Here is a 27,435-nt window from a genome sequence, read left to right as displayed (position 1 = left end):
TCACAGGTCCTCGTAGTCCAGGAGTTTGGAGTGCTGCCGGGTCTTCCAGAGGCGGTAGAGACGGAAGTCAAAATACTTCTCAATCATCTCTTTGCCTACATGGGGGGGGGGGGGGGGGGGGGGGGGGGGGGGGAATGAAGAGATGATGAAATTGTGGACAAATAGACTGTATTGCTGGTCTAGCTGCTCATTAGGAGAAAGCGAGATAAGGGAGGTGGGCATGATAGCAAAGGAAAGAGAGGAGGAACAACAAGTGTGTCCTGTAGCCAGTGTTGGGGAGTAACGGAATACATGTTGTACTGGCGTTACGTATTCACTATACAAATGATGACTAACTGTGTTCCGTTACAGTTTACAATTTAAATAGTTGGTATTTAGAATACAGTTACATTGTTGAAATCTATGGATTACATTACGATACTTATCGGTTTCACGAGTTTATTCACTCTCGAATTAAATTAAGGCATCTCCATGCGTTTCCCAGAACTTCGATCTGGTGGTTTCTACACTGTACGAACACAACTACATCTATCGCTCCCGTGTCAATGCCTCTCGTTCTTTCCTTCTGCAATGCTATTGGCTAAGCCAATGCATGGCCATCACATGCACGCGGGATGAAAACTCAGGTACCACGGTTGGCCAAAGCATGCCTCTCATCCACTCTCAAGTAGTTCTTAAGAGACACGTACGAGGGATCTCCTTACGAGCATGTTCGGGAAACGCACGTAAGAAATAACGATGGTTCGTTATTTTGCTAGTAGAGAACCCTCGTAACAACTAAGATCCATCGTTATCGGGAAACGCAGTTTAGTAAGCAGGATGGCCGCATTCCTACACTCGCAATTCAATGTGGAAGTAATCCAAGTATTCAATATACGTTACTCAGATTGAGTAACGGAACACGTTACAAAATACATTTTTGGGCATGTATTCTGTATTCCGTAACGAAATACGTTTTGTAAGTATCCTTCCCAACACTGCCTGTAGCTAAAGTAGGGGAGAGGAGAAGGCGAGAGGTCAGAAGAGGCAATAAAAAAGACAACTAGGTAATGGAGAGGGGAAGAAAAGAGATAGGGGACCAAGAGATTGAATGGGAGGACGAGCGCAACGAAGGCGTTACTATCAGGAAGGGAAACAAAATGGAAAAGCGGAAGGGGAATGAGACAGGGAGGTGGGGGGGTGGAGGGCACTGAAGATAATGACATTTTTAATTGAGAAGACAAGCAAAGGAAAAAACAAAGCTGAAGACGGAGCACAAGCCGGACAAGCATCATGTGTGTGTGTGTGTATTAATAGGCTGAAAGACTCACCCTGTGCGGACAGCTCAAGGGGAGACGCAAAGTCAATGGAGTAAGGCCTCATCAGGTTCTTCAGTTTCTGGAACAGCTGTTGGACAACGATAAGAACGCACACCAATTAATCTCTCTGTCTCTTTCACACACACACACACACACACACCGATTAATATGCAGGCGTGGCATCATCACCCAGCAGACTATCATCAGGGAAGGCTGGGCACCCGGTAAGACCCGCCCGTCACCCTTTGCACGCACACACACACACCAACGCACACAGACACACACTGATACACATACAAAGCTTTCTGGCTTATGGTACTTTATAGCCGAAACAAATTGTGCATTCATCCCAGATGGGTGACGGGGAAGGCAAATGAGAAGAAAAGGCAACTGGAGAGAGAGAGAGACATAGATAGAGGGAGAGAGAGAGAGGCATAGATAGAGGGAGAGAGAAAAGATTTTGTCAGGCAGCCAGCGACTGCTACTCTCCATCGACCTCTCTCCATCTCCTACTTCACATCCTCCTTCTCTCTAGTCCACACAATACTCCTCTCAACCCCCCCACCCCCCTTTGGAAACCCAAGCTCAGGGCCATCCAGAGAATCAGCTCATCTGTAATTTAGAAGAATCTGGAACGCTGGTTTGACGACTCTCATTTAGAGACTCTCACTTAATGTTTTATTGAAGCTCTTTTTGATTAAAAGTGCCGGTTTTTCTCCATAGAGAACACAGCAGACGGTCTCCCTCAGGACTTCGAACCTTCTAGGTTGGGTTTTTGGACCTGTCAGTGTCATGGCACATCAACGATGTAGGAACCTGGAGAGAAGGTTCAAGGACAGAGTTCAAGGCCCAGGAAATGCTAAGGCTGAGTCAAGGCAGTTAGCAACAACAAAAAAGAAAGGTGAACTGGGTACCAATTCCTGAGAATTGTCACGATGATGATGACAATGATGATGATGCTGAATATGAGGATGACGATAAGGAAGTTAATGACGATGATAAAGATGAAGGTGACTGTGGCGATGAGGACAACAAGGATAAGTACGTCACAGCGATGATGATGACGGTAACGATGACGAAGATGACGATAAGGATAATACTGCTGCTAGTGGTGACGACGACGATGATGATGATGAAACTGCCATTCAGCATGGTGTATGGCTAGGCTGTCCAGCCGGCCAGGGCTGGAGGACAGCTCAGGAGGCTGGAGTGGTACGGCTGTTTAATCTGGTCCAGCAGGACTGTGTTTACTGGGGCATGCGCCGAGTCGAACCCAGGAACGCTGGGAGTGGGCGGGGGAGAATCGTCCCGGTTTACACACCAAGGACGATGCTAATGTCGAGGCGACAGGAGAGGAGAGAGGGGGTTTATGTGGGTGGGGGGGTCTAAGGTTCCAAAAGGTTATCCTGCAGCTTGTCTGCACCTAGCCCCCCCCCAGCCCACCCACCCCCCACCCTCACACACAGTACAGGTACAGTACAACTTGCTTCATGGCCCCAAGGGAGCACTTCAGCTTACATAACCACGACAACCAGTTTGACAGACACGACAGGAGGCCAGCTAACACAATCAGGTGAGAAATCATCCCTCCGTGCATGTGACGGGGAGACATTCGGGGGAGAGAGAAACTTAGAGAGAGAGAGAGAAATAGAGACAGAGAAAGGGAGAAAGAAACGGGGAGAGATAAAGGCGGAGAGAGAGAGACAGAGATAAAAGGAGAGAAAGAAATGGGGAGAGAGAGAGAACGGGAGAGAGATGTGAGACTGAGAGAGATGTGTACTTTATGCAAATCAGTGTGTGTGTGTGGGTGGGTGTGCGTCTGAGTGCAGCGTACCATCCCGTCCCCTGTTACACTCACAGGGCTCCAGTGCACAGAGTCCAAAAAACATGACTCAGGGTGACATCATCAGCTCACAGGTAAGAGATGTTAAGAGACAGAGAGAGAGACAGAGAGACAGAGAGAGAGACAGAGAGAGAGAGAGGGTAATGTAGTGAAATGACAGACAGAGCAAGAGAGATAGAGAGACCAAGGACTGTGAAAGGGAAAGAGAAAGAAAGAGGAGATGGAAAGGAGAGAGATAAGGCAGACAGAGAAAAGGGGAGAGAAAGAGAGAGACGGAAAGAGAGAGAGCAAGAGATGGAAGCATGATTTTACAGAGAGGGACCTGATGAGAGTAGACAAATGTGTTTTCCATAGTAAGATAAGTCCATTAACTTGCATTATAGTATGTGTGTGGGTGTGTACCTTCTCTCCATTGGGGTTGCCGAGGACATAGCATCCCATGATGTGGATGAGGTTGGGCTCTGGATTCACTTTGCTCATAAACCGACTCAGCCTTCTCCAGAACCTGCACACACGGGAGGGTAGGGGGGTGATAGAGGGGAGAGTGTGTGTGTGGGGCGAGGGGGGGGGGTTAGCAACAGGCTGCAGAATCCAGAACAGTGGAAGAGAAATTACGTAGAAACCAACCACATGCCAGAGTTGGACTGAGAAGAGCCTGTGTAACACAGTATAACAGCACAGTTGCAGAGTGAGAGCAGACGGAGGTGTACGGTATGGACAGTGGAGGTGTACAGTATGGACAGTGGCGATGGAGGTGTACAGTATGGACAGTGGAGGTGGAGGTGGACAGTATGGACAGTGGAGGTGTACAGTATGGACAGTGAAGGTGGATGTGTACAGTATAGACAATGGAGGTGTACAGTATGGACAGTGAAGGTGGATGTGTACAGTATAGACAGTGGAGGTGTACAGTATGGACAGTGGAGGTGGAGGTGTACAGTATGGACAGTGGAGGTGTACAGTATGGACAGTGAAGGTGGACGTATACAGTATAGACAGTGGAGGTGTACAGTATGGACAGTGGAGGTGGAGGTGTACAGTATGGACAGTGGAGGTGTACACTATGGACAGTGAAGGTGGACGTATACAGTATAGACAGTGGAGGTGTACAGTATGGACAGTGGAGGTGGAGGTGTACAGTATGGACAGTGGAGGTGTACAGTATGGACAGTGAAGGTGGACGTATACAGTATAGACAGTGGAGGTGTACAGTATGGACAGTAAAGGTGGACGTGTACAGAATAGACAGTGGAGGTGTACAGTATGGACAGTGAAGGTGGACGTGTACAGTATAGACAGTGGAGGTGTACAGTATGGACAGTGGAGGTGTACAGTATGGACAGTGAAGGTGGATGTGTACAGTATAGACAGTGGAAGTGTACAGTATGGACAGTGGAGGTGTACAGTATGCACAGTGGAGGTGTACAGTATGCACAGTGGAGGTGTACAGTATAGACAGTGGAGGTGTACAGTATGGACAGTGGAGGTGGACAGTATGGACAGTGGAGGTGTACAGTATAGACGGTGGAGGTGTACAGTATGGACAGTGAAGGTGGATGTGTACAGTATAGACAGTGGAGATGTACAGTATAGACAGTGGAGGTGTACAGTATGGACAGTGTGATGCTGCCGTGACTCACTGGCTCATGTCCTCCTCTTTCTCCACCTTGGCAAAAGTGGCCACTTTATTTTTCAGCAGGTACAGATGCCCCGGGCCTCCCTGAGACACACACACGTGCACAGACACACACATTTACATGTATTCATTTAGCTGACACTTTTATCCAAAGCGACTTCCAAGAGAGAGCTTTAAAATAGTGCATAGGTCAATGATCATAAACAACGAGCCCCAAAACAGTGTGGGTAGCCAAACGTGAAGCATACATTGTGAAAAGCAAATAAGTGCCAATGGGAAAAAACATAAGAGCATGTAGTTAAACAAGTTACAATTAAACAGCATGAACCTCAAAAAGTGCAAGAGTGTACCTGTAGGAAAGCAAGCAACAATAATCGAATTCACAGAGAGTACAAGAAGTTAAATTAGTCACACACACACACACACACACACACACACACACACACACACACACACACACACACACACACACACACACACACACACACACACACACACACACACACACACACACACACACACACACACACACACAAACACTTAAGCCTTACAGCTTTCTCAGTCCAGGGTCATATCCATTAAGAATAATTCACACTTTACAATAAAGGCCCACTCAAATCAAACTCGAAAGGTACAATTATCCACTCCAGCTTCAAAAGTCCTTAATTAAACCCTGGCTCTCCTCCGGGAACTTACATCATCTACTACAAAAGCACCTTGGAGAATCTAAACCATAGTGCATTATATATGATGTGAGGTTAGCTCAACACTGGCTCCTCCTCCTCTCACTGACTTCATGTGTTGTTTTTTTCAAGGGAGCAACTTCCCAAAGATGGCTACAGTGGGGTTTCATGTCCGCAAACTCAAAAGGAAACACATGAATAAACTAGAGAGGGTACAATTTCTGGGGAAATTGTAGGGTGTGCTTGCTTGCGTCGGTTGCACAGGGTTCCGTTTTTGAATGACATTTTTAAGACTGATATTTCTGTATATTTTATATAAAAATGCATACTTATTATTTATAAAGATTACATAGATTTAAAAGCATTTTTTTTTTTTGCTGCTCATTTACAACTGAAAATACGAGTCAAGTGTAGAATGAAATAGATGTCTTCTCATTTCCCCTGCAAGAGGCTGCCTCATCGTTGAATCAAAACGAATAAATTTGTCAGACCGGTGTAAAAATTGACCTAATCTCTATGATTTAAACGTCATTTTAAGTTTTTACCTTCTCGTGATATTTTCAGGTAGCCTGACGTTGTCATACTCATAATTCTAGTCAGAATATGAGTCTGAGAACTCTCCGTTGGGCTGTGACTATGGGGCGTGTTTCAAACGAACCTGGAAAACAAATGCCTCTTCGCTCAATTGGATAGATCTACAACCAATCAGAGCAAAGTAGTAGTTGTGTCCCATCTTCTTCGCGACCATCGGGGCCAGCTGAAAAATTAAACTTTTACCGAATCCCGTAGGAAGGACGGCAAAAACATATTTTCCATCGACAAATGCCTTGATTGCGTTTCTCTGTTCCTCTTTCAAAATTAATGCGCTGTCGATGTCTTCTAAAACAGACTCGATGGCAGAATCATAACATCCCAGATCTCCAGCGGTAGCCATGTTTGTTCAAAACGAATTCAACTTAAGCGCTCTTTTGTGACGTGAGTGATTACGTTACTGTTGATCATCTGTCTATCATCGTATAAAGCCCGCCCTGGCAATTTCATTGGTCCGCCCAGATTCTGGTTTTCTGTAGTTGTCCCCAATACGAGACCCTCCAGACCCAACTTCCTGACCAAATTTTTTTGTGGGCGGGACGAAGTTGGGCTGGCAGCCAGGCAAATTTTCAGGCATTTGGCCTACTCATAGTGCATTCATTCATTAATAAAGAACCCCCTTTGAAGATTATTCTACGACGTTACCCGGCAGTAGAAGATGGAATCGCGATTCAAACAGTACAGTACCATCTGCTAACTGAAAATATGCCCCCCAAAACGTAAATAAGCTTGACATTTATTTAGTGGAAAATCGCTCATTCATAAAATGCTCACTGGTAGCGATCATTGTCAGTAACAACGCAAAATGGATATAGCCCTGTGTGGAAAAGCTGCCCCGGTAAATTGTACTACTACGGTACAGTACTAGACTACTGCTGTGTTCGTCTTGGTAGCGATTGCGTTGGTTGAATTGGATTTAACGTTCCGTTGTACGGTCTAGGCTGAAATTAATTATTTTCATGAACAGATTGACAACGTTTAGGCTGTGGCAATGAAGTTCAGGTTAGTAGTTAGATAGACTTTTGATTTAAGTAAGGGGAGTGCCGAACATGTTCTGTCGCCGTTTGACTTCCTAAACAGCTGTGTAGATGTTTTTGTAGTGTCTCGCGTAGGCTACAGCGTTGCAGTGAGCTACAGTACACTGGTTTGAAACCACAGGTAATGGTAATTTCAACAACAAATCGTTTACTAATGTCAGAATAAATCCTACAACGAAAATGTATATGTGAGGAATGTTTATTTTAACGATTGAAAACAGATAACGCTACATCATAGACCACTGTAGTATGTGTTGCCCGGGAAACACAGGCTAATGTCATGATGCTAATACTTCAGTGAAATAGTAGACTACTGTTTCCGAAAGTAGATGTACTTCCTTAATAATATCAGCTTATATTTTACATTACACATCACAATTGTGTGTCATATCACAAAGTAAAATGAGTAAATAGTTATCACCATGGCCTCTTTGCTTGTGGCGTTTCTGCAGCTGCCTTGCAGTAAAGCTATAGTTAGCCTAGCTGTCCCCCAAGTTAACAGATGCTAAACGAATTTTCTGCCAAAGGTAGTCACGCGTGTTTTCGTGACGTTAGTGACGGGACTGCCCTTACTGGGACTGCCCTTACTTGCACTGCCCTTACTGGCAACACCAAGGGTGACCGAGCTTACTCTGTTGTTGCTCCAACTCTCTGGAACCGTCTTCCCTTAGACCAAGAATGCAGAGTCAGGATAGTTTTAAGAAACGATTGAAAACCCACTTGTTCCAAAATCACTTTGTTTTTGTAATGATGTTTGCCTTCTGTGTAGTTTGTACTGTTTGGTATTGCATTTTATGATTTTATCATTCTATGCTGCATATTGTATAAACTGAAAGTTTACTCCCATTTTATTTTATTTTCAATGTTCTTATTGTAACCCTGGTTTTGAAATGCGGTTTATAAATTATATTTTACTTACTATAATTAAGTCAAAACCACGAGAGGGTGTGGTATGTCTCCAAATAACCCATGTGTTGTGCTGCGGTCATTGTCCACCAGCACAGCCCATGGGTTCTTTGGTGATATACCACACCCCCTGAGTGCTTTATTGTTTTTATACATGGTTACATAAACAGGAAATAAATAGATGATGTACTGTATATTTAAATTATATTTCATTGTATTTCATCCCTTAGATTATAATTTACAGTATGTCTATTTCCTAACTCCCTCTCTTTCTATTGATCTTTCCCTCTCCATCTCTCTCCCCCTCTCCATCTCCCTCTCTCGCCATTTCTCTCTCTCACCTGACAGAAGATGAGCATCCTCCAGATCTTGCTGCCTCTCCTGTAAGCAGTGAGCTTCTTCTCTATCTCCTCTGTGAAAGAAGAGGGAAAGGTGAGAGGTTGATGAGAAAAGAGAGAGGAGGGGAAAGGGAGGGAGAGAGAAAGCAAGAGGGAGGGCAAGGGAGAGGGAGGGAGCAAACACAGAGAGATGAATGAGAGATAACGAGAAAGAAAGATCACGGAGAAAAGAGAGAGGACAAGACCATATACTAGAAGACAGAGAGGCTGAGATTGACGTGAGAAGAGAAAGAGAGAGGAAAAGATAAAGAAGCAGACGGAAAGAGGAAGGAAGGGATGAGTTTGAAAGAGAAGGTCGGTGAAAACAAATGCAGGGCTTGAGAGAGACAGGTAAAGGGACAGAAAATGAAGCCTGATGAAAAACACTGCGCAGCAGACAAGCACCGTAATACAAAAGGGAATTGCTCTACGTAAGAGTGAGGCAGCGATCAACAGCAAACTGACCAGACAGGAGCAGACACAGAGGGAGGAGAGTGGAGGAACACGGACAGACTGACAGACAGTGAAGTGGTAAGACAGACCGATGGACAGACAGACAGATGGACACACAGTGAACCAGTCAGACAGACAAATGCAGACAGACAGACAGAGAGGCAGACAGACGGACACACAGTGAAGCAGACAGACTAACCAATGTAGACTGAACAACAGCCCGATAGACACAGACAGGTAAAGACAGACTGACACACTGCACAGCAGGGCTCGAAATTGCAAACATTTTGGTCGCATATGCTCCCGAAATTATAACCGTGCGACCTCAAAATATATTTGGGAGCATTTGTGAGTGCAGATAATTGCTACAATTATTCATTGTTAATTTATTTACGAAACGCTCGATAATTAGCCTACTGCACAATGACCGGTCCACCATTCTATTCAACATTGCATAACCATTAAACTTCTTAACTTATTACAGATTTCAGATTAGCCGTCAATCACTCCTTGTCACGGCGCTCGTTGTCACGTGAAAGGGAGCTGACTAGCGCGCACAAATTGAAGAGCTGAAAAGACAATATGAACATTTCCGGTCGGTGGTCCTAAATGTTGCTACCAATGCAACCAAGTAAAAAAAGTTCATTTCGAGCCCTGCACAGTATACCCTTTTACGAACCCTAACCCTTGTGCTGCCTTCGGGTCACATGACCAAAAGGTTCATAACGAACCACCGTGAGTTTACCCAATTTTGCCCAATACAAAAACAAATAAAAATCATTTTCTTTTAACCTTTGCAATGTGGGGGGTCTGAGACAGCCCAACGGTTAAAAGGCAATGGTTGACTTTGTTTTTGTATGTGGTAAATTTGTCGCAATACGACGGTGGGTCACAATGACTGATGGGTCAGAATGACCCGAAGATAACACATCGGGAGAACAACAAACGGGTGGAAAGAAAGTGAGACGGAGGTGGAGGTGGAGAAAATAGTTAGAAAAAAGGGAGACGATACAGGGGAGAGACCCAGACCCACCAAGATCAACAGGCTAACCCAAACAGACAGGAGGGATGGAGGCACGTAAACAGACAGATAAACCCAAGCTGACAGCCTGACTCCCATGGCCGAGGTACCTACCCAGGATATCATCAAACGTTGCGTGCTCATGGTCCTGGACACACAGAGATCAATCAAAATGAGGTTCATTGGATAGTACAGCAAAACATTGCTCACACTGTCTTCAACCCAGCCAAGGGGTTAGTTCTCGTACAGTATAGTAACAGGTGTATGTGTAGTGGAGGTGCGCGGGTGAATGCCTGAAATGTGTGTGTGTGTCCATATGTCGGTGTGATGTTCGTCAGCGTACGTGTGTGTGCATGCGTGAGTGTGTGCATGCGGGTGTGGGACTCACGTAGAGGATGGGGATGATGGACGGGTCATCCCTGCGGATGATGGTGGGAACGTACTCTGCCTTGGGGACTTTGGAGGAGATCAGCTAAAGGTGAAGAATGGAAGGAAGAGAGGAAGGGAGGAACCACGGAGGGAGGGAGGGAACGAGAGAGGGGGTGGGAAGGGAGAGAACGATGGGAGAGACACATTCACCTCAGTCCCCAGAGTGCTCCATCTCAACTAATGCCTGCAAGGCAGTGAACCAACGTCCATGTATTATTTACACGGCTTCATTCAGTGAGCAGCCGGCATCAGTCTTACAGTAGGCTGGCCGTGGCATGGAGAAATGACTCCACCCGCTATCAGTCAAGCCCGTTGTTGTTCTCTCACCATGATCTTAGGAGGGATGAAGTCGTCCCCCTCGCAGGCCAGCCTCTCCATCTCCCGCTCCTCCTCCCAGTCCATGTCGTCGCACCCCCCCTCGTCCAAGGTCCCGCACGAGGCCTGCAGCTCCCCGCCTGCGACCCCCCCGGGGGAGAGAGTGGAGGAAGAACACGGTTAGAGAGAGAGAAAGAAGGGGAGTAGGGAAAGAGAGCGCAAACGAAGAGAGAGAGAGGAGAATATTGTTAAAAAGAGAAAGGGGAGAGAGAGAGAGAGAGAGAGAGAGAGAGAGAGAGAGAGAGAGAGAGAGAGAGAGACCTTTAGGAGTGGACAAAGTGAAAAGGGTGAGGCGACGATGAAAGAACAGATAAAGGAATAAGACAGCCTCAAGAGAGAAACAGAATGCACAGAGCAGAGCGGTGAGGGAAGGAGTGAGAGAAGAAAAACTGCGTGTGTGTGGGGGGGGGGGGGGAGGGGAGGGGAGGGAGGAGGGGTGACAAGCAAGATCAACGGCTCGCGTCAGTCATCCAGAGAGGCAAAACAGGGCAGCCGTCAGAGAGAACAGCAGTGACTTAAAGGGGAGGAGTGGTTTCCTAGTCATCAACATCAGCTCTCCTTCACACTCGCATAGATGCACTGGCTCAATGCAGATGGGGCCAACAGAAACAAAAACACAGTTAAAAACACACTGGCGACGACACAGAGACGTAAAACACATGCAGACACTGACTAACATACAGTGTACACACACGCACACACACCCACTCACCCACGCAAACCTGCTGCACGCACTCCGTTTCAGACAGATACTCACAGAGAGAGAGAAAGAGCACCACAGAGCGTTTGACAGACCCACGGCCATTGGGGGACAGACAGACAGGGTCAGAGTCAATAGCAGAGACAGCTAATCACGGTGTGTTTGTGTTTGTGTGTGTGTGTGTGTGTGTGTGTGTGCGTGCAAGAGAGAGAGATATTGAGTGAAGCAGAGAGACAGGAAAAAGTGTGGAGATTTTGAGAATATGCATAAGAATGAGTTTGAGTGTGTGCTTTTTTGTATGTGTATGCATCTGTGTGTGTGTGTGTTGACTCACTGTCTCTGGGGTCATGAGGAGAGTCAGCCTTGACAGGGGTAGGGTCACTCCAGGAGCGGTTGAAACTCTTCGCTCTACGCTCGGCAAATGCTATAGTGCAGGTGGGGAGAGAGTGTCACACACTCACACCCCGCACACACACACAAACATACCCTGAACATTCACACGCAGATACTGTACACACACACACCTTGAACACACGTACACAACCTAAACATTCCTATGCACATACGTACTGCACACACACCCTGAACACACACATACACAACCTGAACATTCATACCCACACACTGTACACACACACACACACACCCTGAACACACATACACAACCTGTACATTCACAAGCAAATACACACCACAAACAACAACCGAAACAACCGAAAAACCCACAACCTGAACATCCAAATACCCTGAACACACACACCCTAAACACACACACAGACGCACACTCACAGAATAAACCGAGACACCGTCACCCCTTTCTTGAATGCACACAGGAAGTGTTGATGGTAGGAGGTGTGTCCAGTCTTCCTCACACCCACACAGATCAAAACGATCCTATGCTCTCCATGTCGTTAGCATAATGATGTCAACGTGACATTCAGCAGGTATAGACAACCCACACGTAAAACACACACACACACACCACTTCTCATCCCTTCATTAAACCGATGCTGTTTCACGCGTACACTTTCACAACATGTGCACAGGGGCATGCAGAAAACAGAGTGACAGTAAACACACACACATCACACAGGGGAACATGCGTTCTACACACACATGCAAAAACACCAAAACGATGATGTGGGCGGACATAACACAAAAGTGTCGGATAAACACACGCAAACACACACATCAGTGACTCACTCTGTGCCTTCATTCTCCTGCTGCCCACCATCCTAAGATGCTTCCGGAAGTTTCTGTGGGCAGAAAGGTAGAAGAAGGGAAGGCGAACCATGAAAGAGAAGTGTCCACATTTTTTTTTTTTACGTGACACAACAAAGCTAAGGTTGAGAAGACAGGAACAATAAGACGACAAAGACAAAAATATTTATTGCTCGATGAGTTGCAGGCAAATACATTCTCAGTACCAACAAACAACAGTACTGTGCTATCCTCCTATACTTACTTTGGACACTATGAAAACTCAGCCAGACAATAATTGATGCTGGCCCAACATACTGATGATGACCCTATGATGACCCTGACCCTAACAGAATCGCAATAGTAAAAGCATTTATTAACTGGCTTCAACAGTGTTTCAGTATTCAACAGGATTACCTCTGAGAGACCACTCTCTAATTGTCATTATTACTGTGTAACATTCTCTGTTACGCTTCCTGTCTTCCACGTTTTGCACATCTGCTGTTCTGTAGCCTCGAATTGTTCTTTTGGAGAAGATGAACACAAGTCCTGCCTGTTCGTGTAGCCGCTCTACGCCTCCACATGTGTCTTTCTTCTTCCTTAAGAAAGGCATCCGGCCAGCTAATGATGTCCTCTGTGTGGTGCGTGTGTGTGTGGTGTGGTGTGTGTGTGGTGTGGTGTGTGTGGTGTGGTGCGTGCGTGGATGGACAAACGTGAGACCACAGGAGGCCACAGAAACAGTGTGTCCTTATTTCACCTGAGACACCATGTAGGGAATCTGTCAGTTTATAGTTAAGCAACACCAAATTATAATAATTATAATTGGAATTCAGAACCCTGTGCTATTTTCTTTTTCTTCACTTCATCAAAGTAATCAATAGCTGTATAATTTAATCAATTTCTTACCCAAAACCTTTGAATACAATTCATTTTACTGTCCAAACACTGTAAATTCAATGCTAAACCGTTGATCCAAACCTAGCTCTTCTTTAATGGCTGACTAGGCCTAGTTATTAGCTCAGTGAGTCTTCTGACATGAGTATGTGAGGCATGAGAATGAAGAAGAGAACAGAAAACCCCCCACCTCACCTCCCCCCGCTTCTGTCCTTTTTACCCACGTGTCCATAGAGGATAGAGGAGAGACAAACCCAGGCTTGGTAATGAGGGGATGAAAAGAGAGAAACCACCCTGACGCCCACTCGGCCTGTTGGAGATGAGTCACAGGCTCTCCCCCTCCGTCTCCCTCCTCCTTCCCCTGCTAGCCATCTCTCTCCTCCCTCTTTCCTCCCACGTACATCTCATTAACTCTTTTTCCTTTCGTTGTTCAGCATCTCTCGTTCTTCTCCCAGCATCACATACTTCCTCGCTCCGTTGTCCCCCGTCTCCATTGTCGGTGGACTACACCTCTCTTTTGCTTTCCTCTTCTTCCCTTTTCTCCCCCTCCCTCTGACATCGTCTCTCTCATTTCGTTCTGTGGTTCTTTCCGATGGCTCTCCTGCTCTAGTGCTGAAAGCATGCTTTCTCCCTCTCTGTCTCTCTTCTGCAATTCATCCCTTGTGTTCTCCGATAGAGGATTCATGTTTGCTGGAGGCTTCTCCAACGTTGTCCTCTCTTTCTCTCTCTTTCCCCATCTATTCCCCTCTCTCTTGTGCTTCCTCCTCTCTCTCTCTCTCTCTCTCTTTCTCTCTCTCTATCTTTCATCCCCTTCTCCCTCTCTTGTCAGAATCTGCCAGACAGCCCAAATCGTTCTATTGTTCCTCCATTAATCAGACTTGCTCTGTGTCACTGTGACCTTCTACTGCAGCACTGAGCACCGTGAGTCCGCCCGCTTGCTCGTTGAGCCCCAGTCTCTGACGATCTCAGCCCTCACCTACCCAGCCAGACCCCGAAGGGGAGTCACACCCACACTGACCATCCCAGTAACTAGCTCTAGCCACATTAGCGCAGAGCTTCACAAGTAGCTTCACCAACCATTAGCATCCCCCCAACCATTAGCATGAGCTTGCTATCTGCTAAAACCTCACATATGGTCCATCGTCAGCCCTTGCACCCCTAGTAAATCAAATGCTCACTGCAGTAAGATGATACCAAGATGTCAGCAACACCAGGCCAGTGAAGATGCATTGCACGTACACCAACCATCTGCCCTCAATGCAACAATACAACTTTAAGGGAGGCAAACTTCTTCACACTTTCAGGGTTTACTTTCTTATTTAAAGCCAACAGTTGAACTGACATTCTCCTGGGGGGGGGGGGGCAGTGTCTTGCCTGTTACATTTGAGAGGGTTTGGGGCCAGGGACAATAGTAGTGAGGGAAAGCCAACACTAGCGGTAGCACATCTAGCACACAACCCTGTGGCTAGGGACACGGTACCTCTGGATGACATCCGCAGATTCCTGATCCCTCTCTCTTCTCTTTTTCTGCACAAATCCCCGGAAAGCCCTGCCAGGACGTGGCACAGAATTAAAGGATGAGGGGAAAGAATGGCGGGCTTAGCATGAGGAGGGTGCAGAGCGTGACGCGCGGCCCGCTAGCTACCATAGTTAGCTGCCAGCCCGGGGTGTTAGCGCTACAGCTAGCTCTGCTGGTTTTAGCTGGCTCTGTTGGTGATGTGGGGGCGGGGGTGGGGGATAGCATTGGATGGACATCAGAGGGTAGCATGATTGGACAGGCCTTTTAAGGTTGGTTTGATGGGTTTAGTTTAGGTTAGCATCAGGTTAGAGGGTAAGACGACAGAAGTTAGGCCTAGCTACAGGGTTTTGTTTGAATTTGTTCTTATTATTATTTTTCTTACTATTGTCAAGGGGGGTATTTCAGAAAGCAGGGTTAACATACTCTGAGTTCAAACCACAACTGGGTTGACTGACTCTGAGACAGCGCTGAATTTTCAAGGTTGTTTTTTTATAAATCACAACCTTTGCGTGGGAAGTGGCGTACGCACATTTTCAGCCCCTTTCGTGCGTACACCACGTTTGGCCCCTGGTCAAGACGGATGTATCCCTTGCGCCAAAACAGACGACACGACTCGTTTTTAATGTCTTCTAGATAATATAGTGGTGACGACTTGCAAACAAACTTTTAATGTCCAAGGTGGATACAGCTATATATATGTGGGGTCAGATGGCTGAGCGGTTAGGGAATCGGGCTAGTAATCTGAAGGTTGCCAGTTCGATTCCTGGCTGTGCAAAATGACGTTGTGTCCTTGGGCAAGACACTTCACCCAACTTGCCTCGGGGGAATGTCCCTGTACTTACTGTAAGTCGCTCTGGATAAGAGCGTCTGCTAAATGACTAAATGTAAATGTAAATATATACAGCTCAAATAAGCCTCTTTCTGTCATTTCCACGCATGAAAACAGCAGTTCTAATGCACGCTTCTGTGCATGCGGTATCCACCAGATACTTCAGCGTTGTAACAAGAAAGTTTGTTGTGCGCACCAGAAAGTATCTCGTGCGCACCAGATTTTTTCTCTCCCTATGTCCCTTTAGGGGCTCCGTAGATAACACTTTTCATCATGGCAACACAAGGAAAAAAATACAAAAACTGCCCATTTCACCCCAGTGGAATAAAAAAAAATATGACTGCCGAACATGCCAAATATGAACCGATATTTCATTTTAAAAAGCAATACCACTGCAGCAGCAAAATAAGTTGAGTTTTTAAAATGTGTGTATGTGTGCGTGCGCAAATTTTATATATTATTTAGGTGCAACAGGATAGCTTCACGGAGTATGTTACCGTAGTAACTGAGTCAGAGAAATGCTGAGCTGGCTCTTTGAAACCCTAAACCAAGAGTTTCCATCAACTTTTAGTTAACTAACTCTAAGTATTCAATAAACCCGCTTTCTGAAACACCCCCATTGTTCTCATGTCCTGTTTGTAGTCCTGCTTTCAGTGTGGTCTGGCTCAGACACAGGGCTCCTGGGCACTCTTATTTGCTTGATGGCAAAGCCTGCATTAGGGCAGAGCAGGGTTGAGCTGCTGACAGCGTTTGGACCAGCAAACACACAGCTGTTAGTCTGAGGCGGACACCGCCAATGAGAAGGATGAGTCATTGTATGTTGTTTTTGTGTCAGGTAATGTTTGAACGTAACACCCACAGTCAGGATGATAGGGGTTGGCTGTTTGACGACAAACACACATACAGTACACCCCTGCCTGTGCTTCCCGATTCGCTCAGCGGTTACAGTAGACAGTCTGCTTTCCATGTAACTTCAAACACCCAGCCTTGACAGGGGGTTAGGGTCCAAGGGTTAGGAATTAGGTCAGTAGTAAGCTTCTAGTGGAATGGAGTGAATACTCACGATATCCTGTGGTGGCCATCGACGGTTCGCGTGAAACAGAGGGAGAGAGGGAAAATGTTCAAACAGGGATCAGTGAGTTAGAGAGCCAGAGAGAGAGAGAGAGGAGAGAGAGAACTAGAGGGAGAGCCAGATAAAAAAGAGAGTACATGAGGCCGTGAGGAAGAATCAGAAAGAGGAGGCAGAGAGAGGCAGACAATTAGAGCATGGAGAGTGAAGATGTCAGTGTGTCCCCAGAGAGGCAGGTGTTACAAGCAGCAGGATGTCCTTTACCAACATCTGTCTCCCAAAGGTCACTCTGACCATGTGTATTACTCCCTATGGACTAAAGGTGTGTGTGTGTCTCTCTCTTTCTTTTCCTCCATGTCGTTGCATGTGTGTGTGTGTGTGAGAGAGAGAGAGAACGTAGGAGAGAGAGAGTAGGTGAGAGCGAGAGAAAGAGAGTAGGAGAGAGAGAGATAGTCGGAGAGAGAGAAAATTGAGTTTGTGTGACGCATTTGCGATGCATGTTAACGTTTGTGCATGGTACTCACGCCTGCATGGTTGTCGTGGCGGTCTGGAAACTGAACATGTTTTCCTTTGGAAACCAGTTGCTGTCTTCTGGGGACGGATAGAACATTGAATTGACGTTAAAGCAGTGTCGATGAACAGTTAGAGCAGTATATTAAGTAGAAGATAGAGTTGATGCAGCACGACCAACAACAGCACCATTCCACATATCCACTCCACAGAGGGAGAGAGGAAGAGGGGGAGACACAGAGGGAGAGACGGAGAGACTAACTAGTCAGAAATACAGACCACGTCACATCCAGCCTTCGTCACCAACCCAGCCCCCTCCCGCCCTCCCCACAACACCGACCCTCACCCCTTGGATTTCGGCGCCTCTCCCTCACTGCGGCCTCTCCCCCCTCACCTCTCTCTAGCCCAGTCATCCGGTCCACACTCCACATCCGTTCTAGGCGCTTGTGCTGCTTGCCTGCCTCGCGGGTGGAGCTTTCCAGATCCAGAGAGCCCTGGCTGCGTGACGGGGCCCCCCCACAGGAGTCGCATGCCAGGCCGCCGCACTCCTCGCCCTTGCCCCCTTCGCCCCAGCCCCGGATGTTGTGGGCACTCACTGAGCTCTGCAGCGGGGGCTGGGAAAGGTGGTGGTGGTGTCCATGGTGACCGCCGCCCACGCTCAGAGTGTGATGGTTGCTCCCACCGCTGGCCCCGCCCCCTCCTCCACCCCCGCTGCCGGAGCTCCCCCCCGCATGGTGGTGGTTACCGGCGTGGTAATGGTTGCCATGGTGATGGTTGCCGCTTCCAGCACCCCCACTTCCATGGTGGTGGCGGAGGTGGTGCTGGGTGGGGGAGGAGGAGGATGGGGAGGTTGAGGGCTGGACCAGGGTGCTCGGGTGGTGGGGGTCCCGCGAAGACGAGGGAACCCCCTTCAGGACATCCAGCTCCAGGCTCTCCTTGCTGCCCCGGCCACTTCCCAGCATGCCGTGCTCTCCGGTGATGGTGTAGACGCGTGCAGGCTGCAGGGCGCACTCCACGCACTTCTGCTGGTCCTCCTCGGCCGAGAAACTCCGCTCGAGGGAGAGCCGGACGGGCTTGCCTGAGGAAATGCCGGAGGTGGTGGTGGTGATGGAGGGGGGCGGTGGCTGGAGCAGACCCAGCGAAGAATTCACCAGGCTGGGATCGGATGTGGTCGGAGAGCCCCTGAGGTGGAGGTGGGGATGGAGATTGTTGTTTGGAGGACAGCTGCCCTCGAGGGACTCAGAGTCTGGACCCACCAAGGTATCAGTGAGTAGGTGAGCTGCAGGGGGGGGGGAAGAGAGAAAGAGGTTATAGAAGAAGAGAGAGGAAAGAGGAGGGAGAGAGAGAGAGAGAGAGAGGGGAAAAAAGAAGAGCGTGGGAAAGATGGACAAAGGAATAAAGTAGTGACATTTCAAATTAGGATGAGTTTGAGGTCAAGAAGGAAATGATCCACTGGAACCAAAATGAACAGGAATGGAGGGATGACAGGGGCGCTGACCTGATCCGTTTCGGTTTTCAGGGTGTGTGTGGGACAGGTACTCTCCAAATGCTCGGGCTGCTCTGTAGGGACACACACACATGACACACACGCACATTAACACATGGGTGGAGGGATCGAAAGTGTGAGATAATGAGCAAAGGAGTGAGAGAGGACACGGGAGTGAGACACACACAGGCCAAAAGAGAGAGAGAGAGAGGGAGAGAGAGAGAGAGAAAGGGAGGCAAAGACGAGGGGAAGGGAGGGATTAAGAAAATGGAAGAGAGAAAGAAAAAACGAAACAGGAAAAGAGAGGGATAAGGGGTCGGGAGGGATTAGAAAGAAGGGGGAATTGTACACTTAATTGCCTGCTTTTGTAGGATGGTACCACCCACAGATTAAGATGTAGCTGTATTATCTCTAAACTCCAGACGGGCTGAGAGAGAGGGAGTGGAAGAGGAGGGGAGGGGTAGAGGGGAGGGGGAGAGAAGGGGGGGAGAGAGATTCGTAGAGGTAGAGTGAGATACAGAGATGGAGAGACAGGGAGGGAGGGACAGAGCAATGGGCAGAGGAAGGCACACGAAAAGCCGGAAAGAGAGCAGGAGATGGAGAAACGAAGGATGCTGTAAAAAAAGGCTCAGGTGGAATTAATCTCATGACCTCAGACTTCCTGTGCTGACAGAAAGTTGACACACACCCCTCTCTCTGTGGCAAACAGGGTGTGTGCTTGTGTGTGTGTGTGTGTATACGTAACGTAATGTGAGTCAGAGAAGTAATGTGTTTGTTTCCATGCCCGTGCGTGTGCGCATATCTACTAAGGGAAAGACCTACTGACAGAAGCACAGCTGAAAATAGAGAAGCTGTGTGTGTGTGTGTGTGTGTGCGTGTGTCATGTGTAAAGTACTGCCTCACCGCTTTACATTCACGCTCGACTACACTTCAAACACGCACATCCGCGTGCTCACAGCACGATGACACTCGGCGCCATCTCACATGCTGGGACTCGATCGAAAGCAAAAAGATGCGTTTCAGAGACCAGCCTGAGATCGGAGAACAGCTACTATTAAACTGTCTGTTTTCATTAGCAGGTGAAGAAAGGAGAGAGAGCTACTCGATATCAGAGTCGGAGTGAAATAGATGACGCAGAAACAGCAGGGGGGGCTGCAACAAAAACAATGGATGACAGATGAGTCAGACGGTTTAGAGTTTGAGTGTGAGTGTGTGTCGGGGGGGGGGGACACAAGAAGAGGGAAACTAGGAGAGGAGACAAGCACAGACAAGACGAGAGAGACAAGGAGAGGAGCCAAGGTGAGAGAGACGAGGTGAGAGAGACGAGGTGAAGGAGACAAGGAGAGAGAGCCACAGCAAAGGAGAGGCAGACCACTACGGGAGACAAGGAGAGGAGAGGATGGGAGGGAGACGACGGAGGAGTCAGGTAAGGCGCCGCTCTCTCCCGTCTGACTGACAGGACTACAGAGAGACGCGAGCCCAGTTGATGTGCAGCACAACAAACAGACGGCGTGAGGTGCGTGCCCGTGCAGAAAAACGGATTGTGGTGGTTCGCGGTGGAGACAGAGACACGTTTGAGACACTAATCTTAGAAAAGATGACGGGAGGCTTTTATCTTAGCTGCATAACCACCCATGCAGTGCACATCTGTGTGAGTGTGCAGGGGTGTGTGTGTGTGTGGGGGGGGGGGGGGGGTGAAGGGGTGCCGGTGTGTGTGCTGCATGTGTGTGAGATATGTGCGAGGTGTGTGTGTGGGGGGTGGGCTGTGTGTGTGTGTGTCTGTGAAGAACAAAAAAAGAGATGCATCCCTGGCCCAGCTTCTGACAGAGGAGGATTAGACCAAGGGATGATCCTCCTGTAAGAAAACGACATCACTTCCTGTCGGCCCCCTCAAGCTTGGGATAAGACCCACGCCATCTCACATAAATATACACACAGAAGAGCTGTGGGTCTATGTATAAATGTACTCCTTATCCCTGACAGCACTGTTAATTATTAAAGCAAGCACAGCCACAAACTGAGCAGGAGACTCCTTAAGAGAACCCTGAGCCTGAGATTCCTGCCTGTCTGCCTGTCTGTCTTTCTGCCTGTCTTTCTTTCTTTCTGCCTGCCTGTCTACCTGTCTGTATTCCTGCCTGTCTGCCTGTCTGTCTGTCTTTCTGCCTGCCTGTCTTTCTTCTACCTGCCTTCCTGTCTACCTGTTTGTATTTCTGCCTGCCTGCCTTCCTGTCTGTCAGTTTGCCTAACCACCTGCCTTTCTATCTGTCTACCTACCTGTCTCTCTCTTCTTCCTTTCATCATACATTTACGTTTAGTCATTTAGCCGACACAAAATACAGAGATTTTCTCTTTAGTGACCCCTATGGTGCTGCAGATGACATAATGCTTTTAGATGTTCCGTGCCAGTGCCGTTGTGTGTGTGTGTGTGTATCCCTCCAATTTGAGGTTGTCACAGGAGGGGCTCGACATGGGCACAGCCTTCTGTGAACATCCAAACATAATCTGCATACCGTACGCCACTGCAATCCTGTCACTGCACCTTGGCTTTACAGAGGCAGTCTATCTCCCTGACTATACCCAGAATGTGTGTGTGTGCATAAAATAGAAAGAGAGACAGTGTGAGACTGTGTGTCTGTGTGAGAGAGAGAGAGAGAGAGAGAGAGAGAGAGAGAGAGAGAGAGAGAGAGAGAGAGAGAGAGAGAGAGAGAGAGAGAGAGAGAGAGAGAGAGAGAGAGAGAGAGAGAGAGAGAGAGAGAGAGAGAGAGAGCTGTAATCTAGCCGGTCAGATTGTACAGACCTGGTACAGATTAAACTGGTGTGGTGGAAGGGGCTCTCCTTCTGAGGCTCCCAGACTTTTTCATTTTTCTCTTTTTTATTATTCAAAGGCAAGAGGCTTTCATTAAAATCAACAAAAAGCACACCACACACACACACGGTGGCCTGGGAGACCGTCATCCATAAACCATGAGTGTAAACAGAGGAGGAGGAAAGGCAGAGAGAGAGAGAGAGAGAGAGAGAGAGAGAGAGAGAGACATAGTAAAGAGAGAGAGATTAAATGTGTGCTTTTTTTTAGGAGGGGGGGGTGTGAAAAGGGGTGAGAGAAAAATAAGGAGAGACGCAGAGAGAGGAAGAGACGTGCTCTCAGACGTGAGACGAGGAGAGAGGAAGGCCAGGAGAGCCAATGTGAATTTGGAGGAGGGAGGAGAGAAAGGATGAGGGGAGCGAGGCTGGGAGGGAACGGCCACGACAGAGAGGAAGTGGAGTGTGGAGAGGTAGAAAGAGGGAAATTACAGAAAGAGAGCAAGAACCGGCCGACCGCAGAGACGGGGGAAGTGGAGAACAGTGGGGAGAGGGGAGAGAGATGGAGAAGACAACCGACTGTGCCTGCAGACACACACTAACAGAGAAACACACACACGCACATCCAAGTTAATTGTCACTGTTCTGGGGTTAAGAGATATGTTCAGTACCTGGGTTTGAACAGGTGATAACAGAGAACATTCCGCCGTGTACATGTACTTTGCCAGCCTCCCTGATAAGACAACATGACACAACCACACAGCCCGGCACAGCTCTCTGGTGTAGTTGACATCTGTGACTGGTGTTGCTTGAGGAAAGATCTATGGCTGTGAAGTGTCAGAGGCACTGCCCCACCAAGAACACAGGGGGCGCTACATTGTCAGTCAAGAATTAGTTGGCTGACAACTCCCATTCTCTCTCTTTCGACTCGTTCTTTTGTCTCTCCGTCATGTCAAGGATTGTGTGAGTCTTAACTTACACTTAGATCTCAGGTCAGGTGGCTGAGTGGTTAGGGAATCGGGCTGGTAATCAGAAGGTTGCCAGTTCGATTCCCGCCGTGTCAAATGACGTTGTGTCCTTGGGAAAGGCACTTCACCCTACTTGCCTCGGGGGGAATGTCCCTGTACTTACTGTAAGTCGCTCTGGAGAAGAGCATCTGCTAAATGTAGATCTTAACATTACTTCTTGAAATAATTCTATGGTCAGACATGATTCTCCATATTACTGCACAGAAACAGACCTCTTCTCTGGCACCACCTCCAGCTGGTTCTAACGTGACAGGTCCCATTAAGGTGCTTGGCTTCTTCTCCCAACCATAAACAACGACCTGGAGAGAAATGGTTCAAATGGTTGGCCAATCAAATCCCCCCACGGCTGCGCTAACTGAATCATTTTTCTTTATGATTTCTTCCCTTTAGCTCAGCTCTTCGAAGTCACAGGGCTGATGGCCTCTTGAGAGTGCTTCTGGACCGGAGGGCAGTAAGCGATTGTGGACTCACGTAAGAGGCGTATTATGGAGCACAGGGGGTCAGCGCTTCCGATCGGCGCAGCCGTTAAAACGTCCCCTCGAGTGACACTCGTGGCGCCCTTGCCACCACCGCCGCCACTCCTGACGCATGGCACATACTCACACACACTGACACGTACACTTGCATAACACCCGTCCAGAGCACTGGAGAGGGGCTTCGTGGCTGAAGTGTCACACAGTCATTTGTATCATCTCTGGCAATCAACGCAATTACAGCAAGCACCCTCACAGGTTCAAACAAAGAGAGAAAGAGAGAGAGATGTTTTACAGTTCAGCAGCATCTCAGGCTAGTTGATAAAAACGTTTAGAACCGTAAATGTACCATGTATAAAAGACATACGAATGTAAAGGTAACAGAGTGATGTAACAGTTGTTAGTGAATGGCTGACCAGGGGCCAAGCACCTTTGGTCAACTGAATCTACTTGCATTGCAAGTAGATTCAGTAAAAGATGTGGCAGAGCAAGCTTTTAATTTATCGTGAAATCTCTCTTCCTTTCCTTTTCTGGATGCTTCTGTCCTGTGGCCTACAGCCGATGTTCATTCTCTCTCTCTCTCCTTTACAGAAGCACGTTTGTCTTCTCCTCCAAGTCTCGCTGTTCTCAGGTACAAGGCTGCAGGTCAAGCTCGATTTCAATCTCTATCTTCTTTTTTCTCCCTAGTTCTCTGCCGCCTGAGGGCTCAGTGTGACCCGTTTTATAATCAGGATAGGTGCAAACACACACACACACACTAAACAAGATGGCCAAGTTCTCATTTGCATCTCACTCTGCGTCAGTCTATCTCACTCTCTCCAATCAACACATCAGAAAAGCTAGACACTTAACCGAGCGAGAGAAGATTGATTGGCTGCGAGGAACCATACGAACCTAACAACCTCGAAACCAAGACCGATCTGTTGAGAACCTTAAGCACATTCCTCCAGAACACCCCCACATCCAGCTTGTCTGAGTCGGTACAGAGCATAATGCTGCTCTGCTACTGGGCTGTATGTGTGTTTGGGGGCGGACAGTAAAACATACAGTTCAACTGCACTATATGTTACGTTACTGAGTGATGACTCAGCCACACTCATACCTCTGTGTGTGTGTGTGTATCCCACACCGGGTGTCTGATTAGTCCCCTTCCGGCGCTCTTTAGCAAGGTTAAGCCCCTTCAGGGTGACCTAGCATTTTCAGACACCAAATCAGCTGGTGGATGAGTCAGACGGCAGAGAGAGAGAGAGAGACCTCCCCCTCGCAGTTGTGGACGAGCCCAGCCGACCTCATCCATCAGACAGACACCCAGGCCGGGGAGCAGTGAGCTTGGCCATATGGTGGGGCAAACGCTGCACATCCACACGCGGGGTCCATTTCTCCTGGGCATGCCTGGCCGGGTGCTCAGTGTCTGGCAGCGTCTGAGGTGAAACTGAGGGGGTGGGGGGAGCGGGGGTGGGCACTTACCTACACAGCCCTGAACTGTGGTGCAGGAGGGTAGACATAACTCTAGACTGTGGGGTTGGCGGGGGGGGGGGGGGGGGGGGGGGGGTTAGGGGGGTTAGGGGGGGGTCATTAGTGAGGTCATCGGGGGGCATTTATGGAGCTAAAAGGTTAGGTGAATGTTAAGGAGTACGTGTAGATTGTATTGCTTTAGGGGGTACAAGAAAGAGCCGTACTTCCTACGGATCTGGTCAAGCAGAGCAGGAGGGAGTGAGAGAGAGACAGAGACAGACAAAGAGAGAGAGAGAGAGAGAGAGAGAGGAGAGAGAGAGAGAGAGAGAGAGAGCGAGAGAGGAGAGAGGAGAGAGAGAGGAGAGAGAGAGAGAGAGAGAGAGAGAGAGACAGCAGGTAAAGCAGAGATGGGGACTGAGCTCCTGAGAGAGCACTGCAGACATGCAGTTCAGACATTACTAGCCGCTCTTAGAGCGGCAGAGCCCAGTCTGCCCTTCAGACAGTCGACAGAAGAGCAGAAATGGGAGGAGAGGAGGGCAGGATTGGAGGATTTTGTGTTTGTGTGAAGGACTGTGTGTGATGAAGAAGACAGGAATGTGTGCTCCTATAAAAGGGCATAGCAGGACAATGTGTGTGAGTGTGTGTGTGTGTGTGTGTGTGTGTTTAAAGCACCCAAAGACCTTGACATTTTAAACGTTTAAAACACGAAACAAGCTGTCTCAGAATACAAATCATCTATTACATAGTCCACACGACACAGAATTCTGTAGAGTGTGTGAGGTGTGCGCTTGCATGTTTGTGTTATTATTAGTGTATGTCTGTGTGAGTGTGTGTGGTTCTCTTGCATGCAGGTGAGTCAGGTGGCTGAGCGGTGAGGGAATCGGGCTAGTAATCCGAAGGTTGCCAGTTCGCTTCACGGTCATGCCAACTGACGTTGTGTCCTTGGGCAAGGCACTTCACCCTACATGCCTCGGGGAGAATGTCCCTGTACTTACTGTAAGTCGCTCTGGATAAGAGCGTCTGCTAAATGACTAAATGTAAATGTAAATGTAAATGTATGAGGTCATCAGTAGGGGACAGGCAGATGTTGACAGTATGTTATGTGATGTCAAGGGTCATGCTGACTGAAGCCAGATTAGATAGGATGAGGGTTCAGCCTCAACCTGAGACTGTAGAAGCCTGTTAGCTCTGTTGTATCAGAAGGGAGGCATACAGTGTATGTGTGTGTGTGTGTGTGTGAGTGTGTGTGTGTGTGTGTGTGTGTGTGTGTGTGTGTGTGTGTGAGTGTGTGTGTGTGTGTGAGAGTGTGTGTGTGTGTGCGTGTGTGTGCGTGTGACGTTCCCAGGGTCTCCTCTCTCATCATAGCCCTTTGTGTGTTCAGCACGTAGCGCAGCCTGACATGAACACGCAAAGTGGTACACGCACACACACACACGCACTGAAGCAGAGGCACATACACACCTGATGACGTAACAACATTCCTTTACACATCTAACTCTGGACATCAAGGTCGTTTCAGTGACCTTAATTGAAAAAATGGTTAGATGATCTCAAATAATCAATTATCTGTCAATCGCTTCCTATTGTTACTTCTGAACGCTTTATAACGGTGTGGGTTTCAACGGCAGCATGCGAGCAGACCACGTCGTTCCCTGAAATCCATAAAAGACTGCGGTTCGGTTTTCGGCTATTCGGTTCTGGTTCAGATCTGTGTGCATGTCTCCAAACGGACTGAGGAAAAAACTGGAGATTTACAACACGTGTTTACAGTGACATGTGAAAGCACGTTTAGACGCGGCGGAATTGTTAACCAGTCCTAAAGCCCCAACACCTGCCAGAGAGACGTGAGTGTGCTTGCGTTCCTGAGTTTATTGGCATTCTGATGCCCTCTCTCTCCGGCGCGGTAACTCACCGTGACTGCTGATCACCGAAGGCGAGTCAATTGCGTCTGATTGATAAATGAATAGTAAGATCATTTGTCCGCCGGGGGCGGGAGTGCTACTGAGACAGGCTGTCCGTTGGAAGGTCAAAAGCACATAATTACAAGCGCCTTTGTTACGGAAGAGTGGGCATCAGCGTGATAGCCTATACTGGGTTCAACACTAAAAACGTTTTTTTCCCCGTTTTTTGAGCGATAGTCTCCTTTCAGAATGCGTCTGCGTCGCATTACAACATTGTCCTGGCTACCACCAGGCATTTAATTTGACTAACAATGCTCACATCTATATGTTGTGTCGTTCTGTGAGGTAGCCTATATATACCCCATCCGAACCACCACACGTTGGTTCAATGTTTTCAGCATTAAAGTGGCTTGGTTAAACTCAGCTGGGAGCACGCACCTGTGTGCGTGCTCCCAGTGTCAAGCCACAATACACGGGAATAACAACCATTTAGGACACCTGCGGCAGTAAATGCCGTCGCTATTTATGAAATCCGGTCATGTCGCCCTGGCTGGCGGGAGACACAGCGACGGGCGCAGGTTGCAGATGCTCCCGGTGAACATCACGGGACGACAGATGTGGTGGGATTAATAGGTGACAGCGGCGATTTTATATGTTCATACGCGTTGTTAGCTAGCATCAACGCATAATAACTTATCTTTGCCATAACAAAAATTGCAGCACGGGTCCATACTCAGTGTTTGATTATGTTTGGTAACTTGACAGACAAAACGAAAATCAGCGCAGATGCCATGCAATCTGCGCAAAACATGCTATGTCGATCGATGATCGGTCTGGATCGGGTACACTTACCTAACTTTTGCTGCCACGGAAGATATCGCATCGTTTCTCAAAGTCTTCCTTTTAGACACGGCAGTTCCCAT

The 27,435-nt window shown here is 48.0% G+C and overlaps 1 protein-coding gene across 1 annotated transcript; it reads right to left on the bottom strand.

Annotated features, from left to right (window-relative positions):
• Positions 1-27,435, bottom strand: nsmfa (NMDA receptor synaptonuclear signaling and neuronal migration factor a). The gene is made up of 16 exons (XM_067250908.1): positions 27,365-27,435; positions 18,869-18,930; positions 17,765-18,649; positions 17,385-17,451; positions 16,855-16,860; positions 14,924-14,992; positions 12,553-12,605; positions 11,684-11,773; positions 10,602-10,729; positions 10,234-10,317; positions 9,960-9,993; positions 8,336-8,406; positions 4,782-4,861; positions 3,544-3,646; positions 1,311-1,386; positions 1-95 (listed from the first exon to the last, which is right to left on the bottom strand). The coding sequence occupies exons 1-16, from the start codon at positions 27,433-27,435 to the stop codon at positions 1-3; spliced, it is 1,974 nt and encodes a 657-aa protein (XP_067107009.1).

This window comes from Osmerus mordax, chromosome 14 (genome assembly GCF_038355195.1).
Source record: "Osmerus mordax isolate fOsmMor3 chromosome 14, fOsmMor3.pri, whole genome shotgun sequence".
Lineage (NCBI taxonomy): Eukaryota > Metazoa > Chordata > Actinopteri > Osmeriformes > Osmeridae > Osmerus > Osmerus mordax.
The sequence above is the reverse complement of the archived record's forward strand: the minus strand, read 5'-3'. Positions and strand labels throughout refer to the sequence as shown.

What these genes read in the sequence shown, in the direction of transcription:
- nsmfa (XM_067250908.1), bottom strand. Translation starts at nt 27,435, where the DNA reads ATGGGAACTGCCGTGTCTAAAAGGAAGACTTTGAGAAACGATGCGATA. An exon ending in TCCTCATGACCCCAGAGACA is followed by an intron (nt 10,730 to 11,683) that starts GTGAGTCAACAC and finishes GGGGGGTCGCAG; the next exon opens with GCGGGGAGCTGCAGGCCTCG. An exon ending in CCATCATCCCCATCCTCTAC is followed by an intron (nt 9,994 to 10,233) that starts GTGAGTCCCACA and finishes CTGTGTGTCCAG; the next exon opens with GACCATGAGCACGCAACGTT.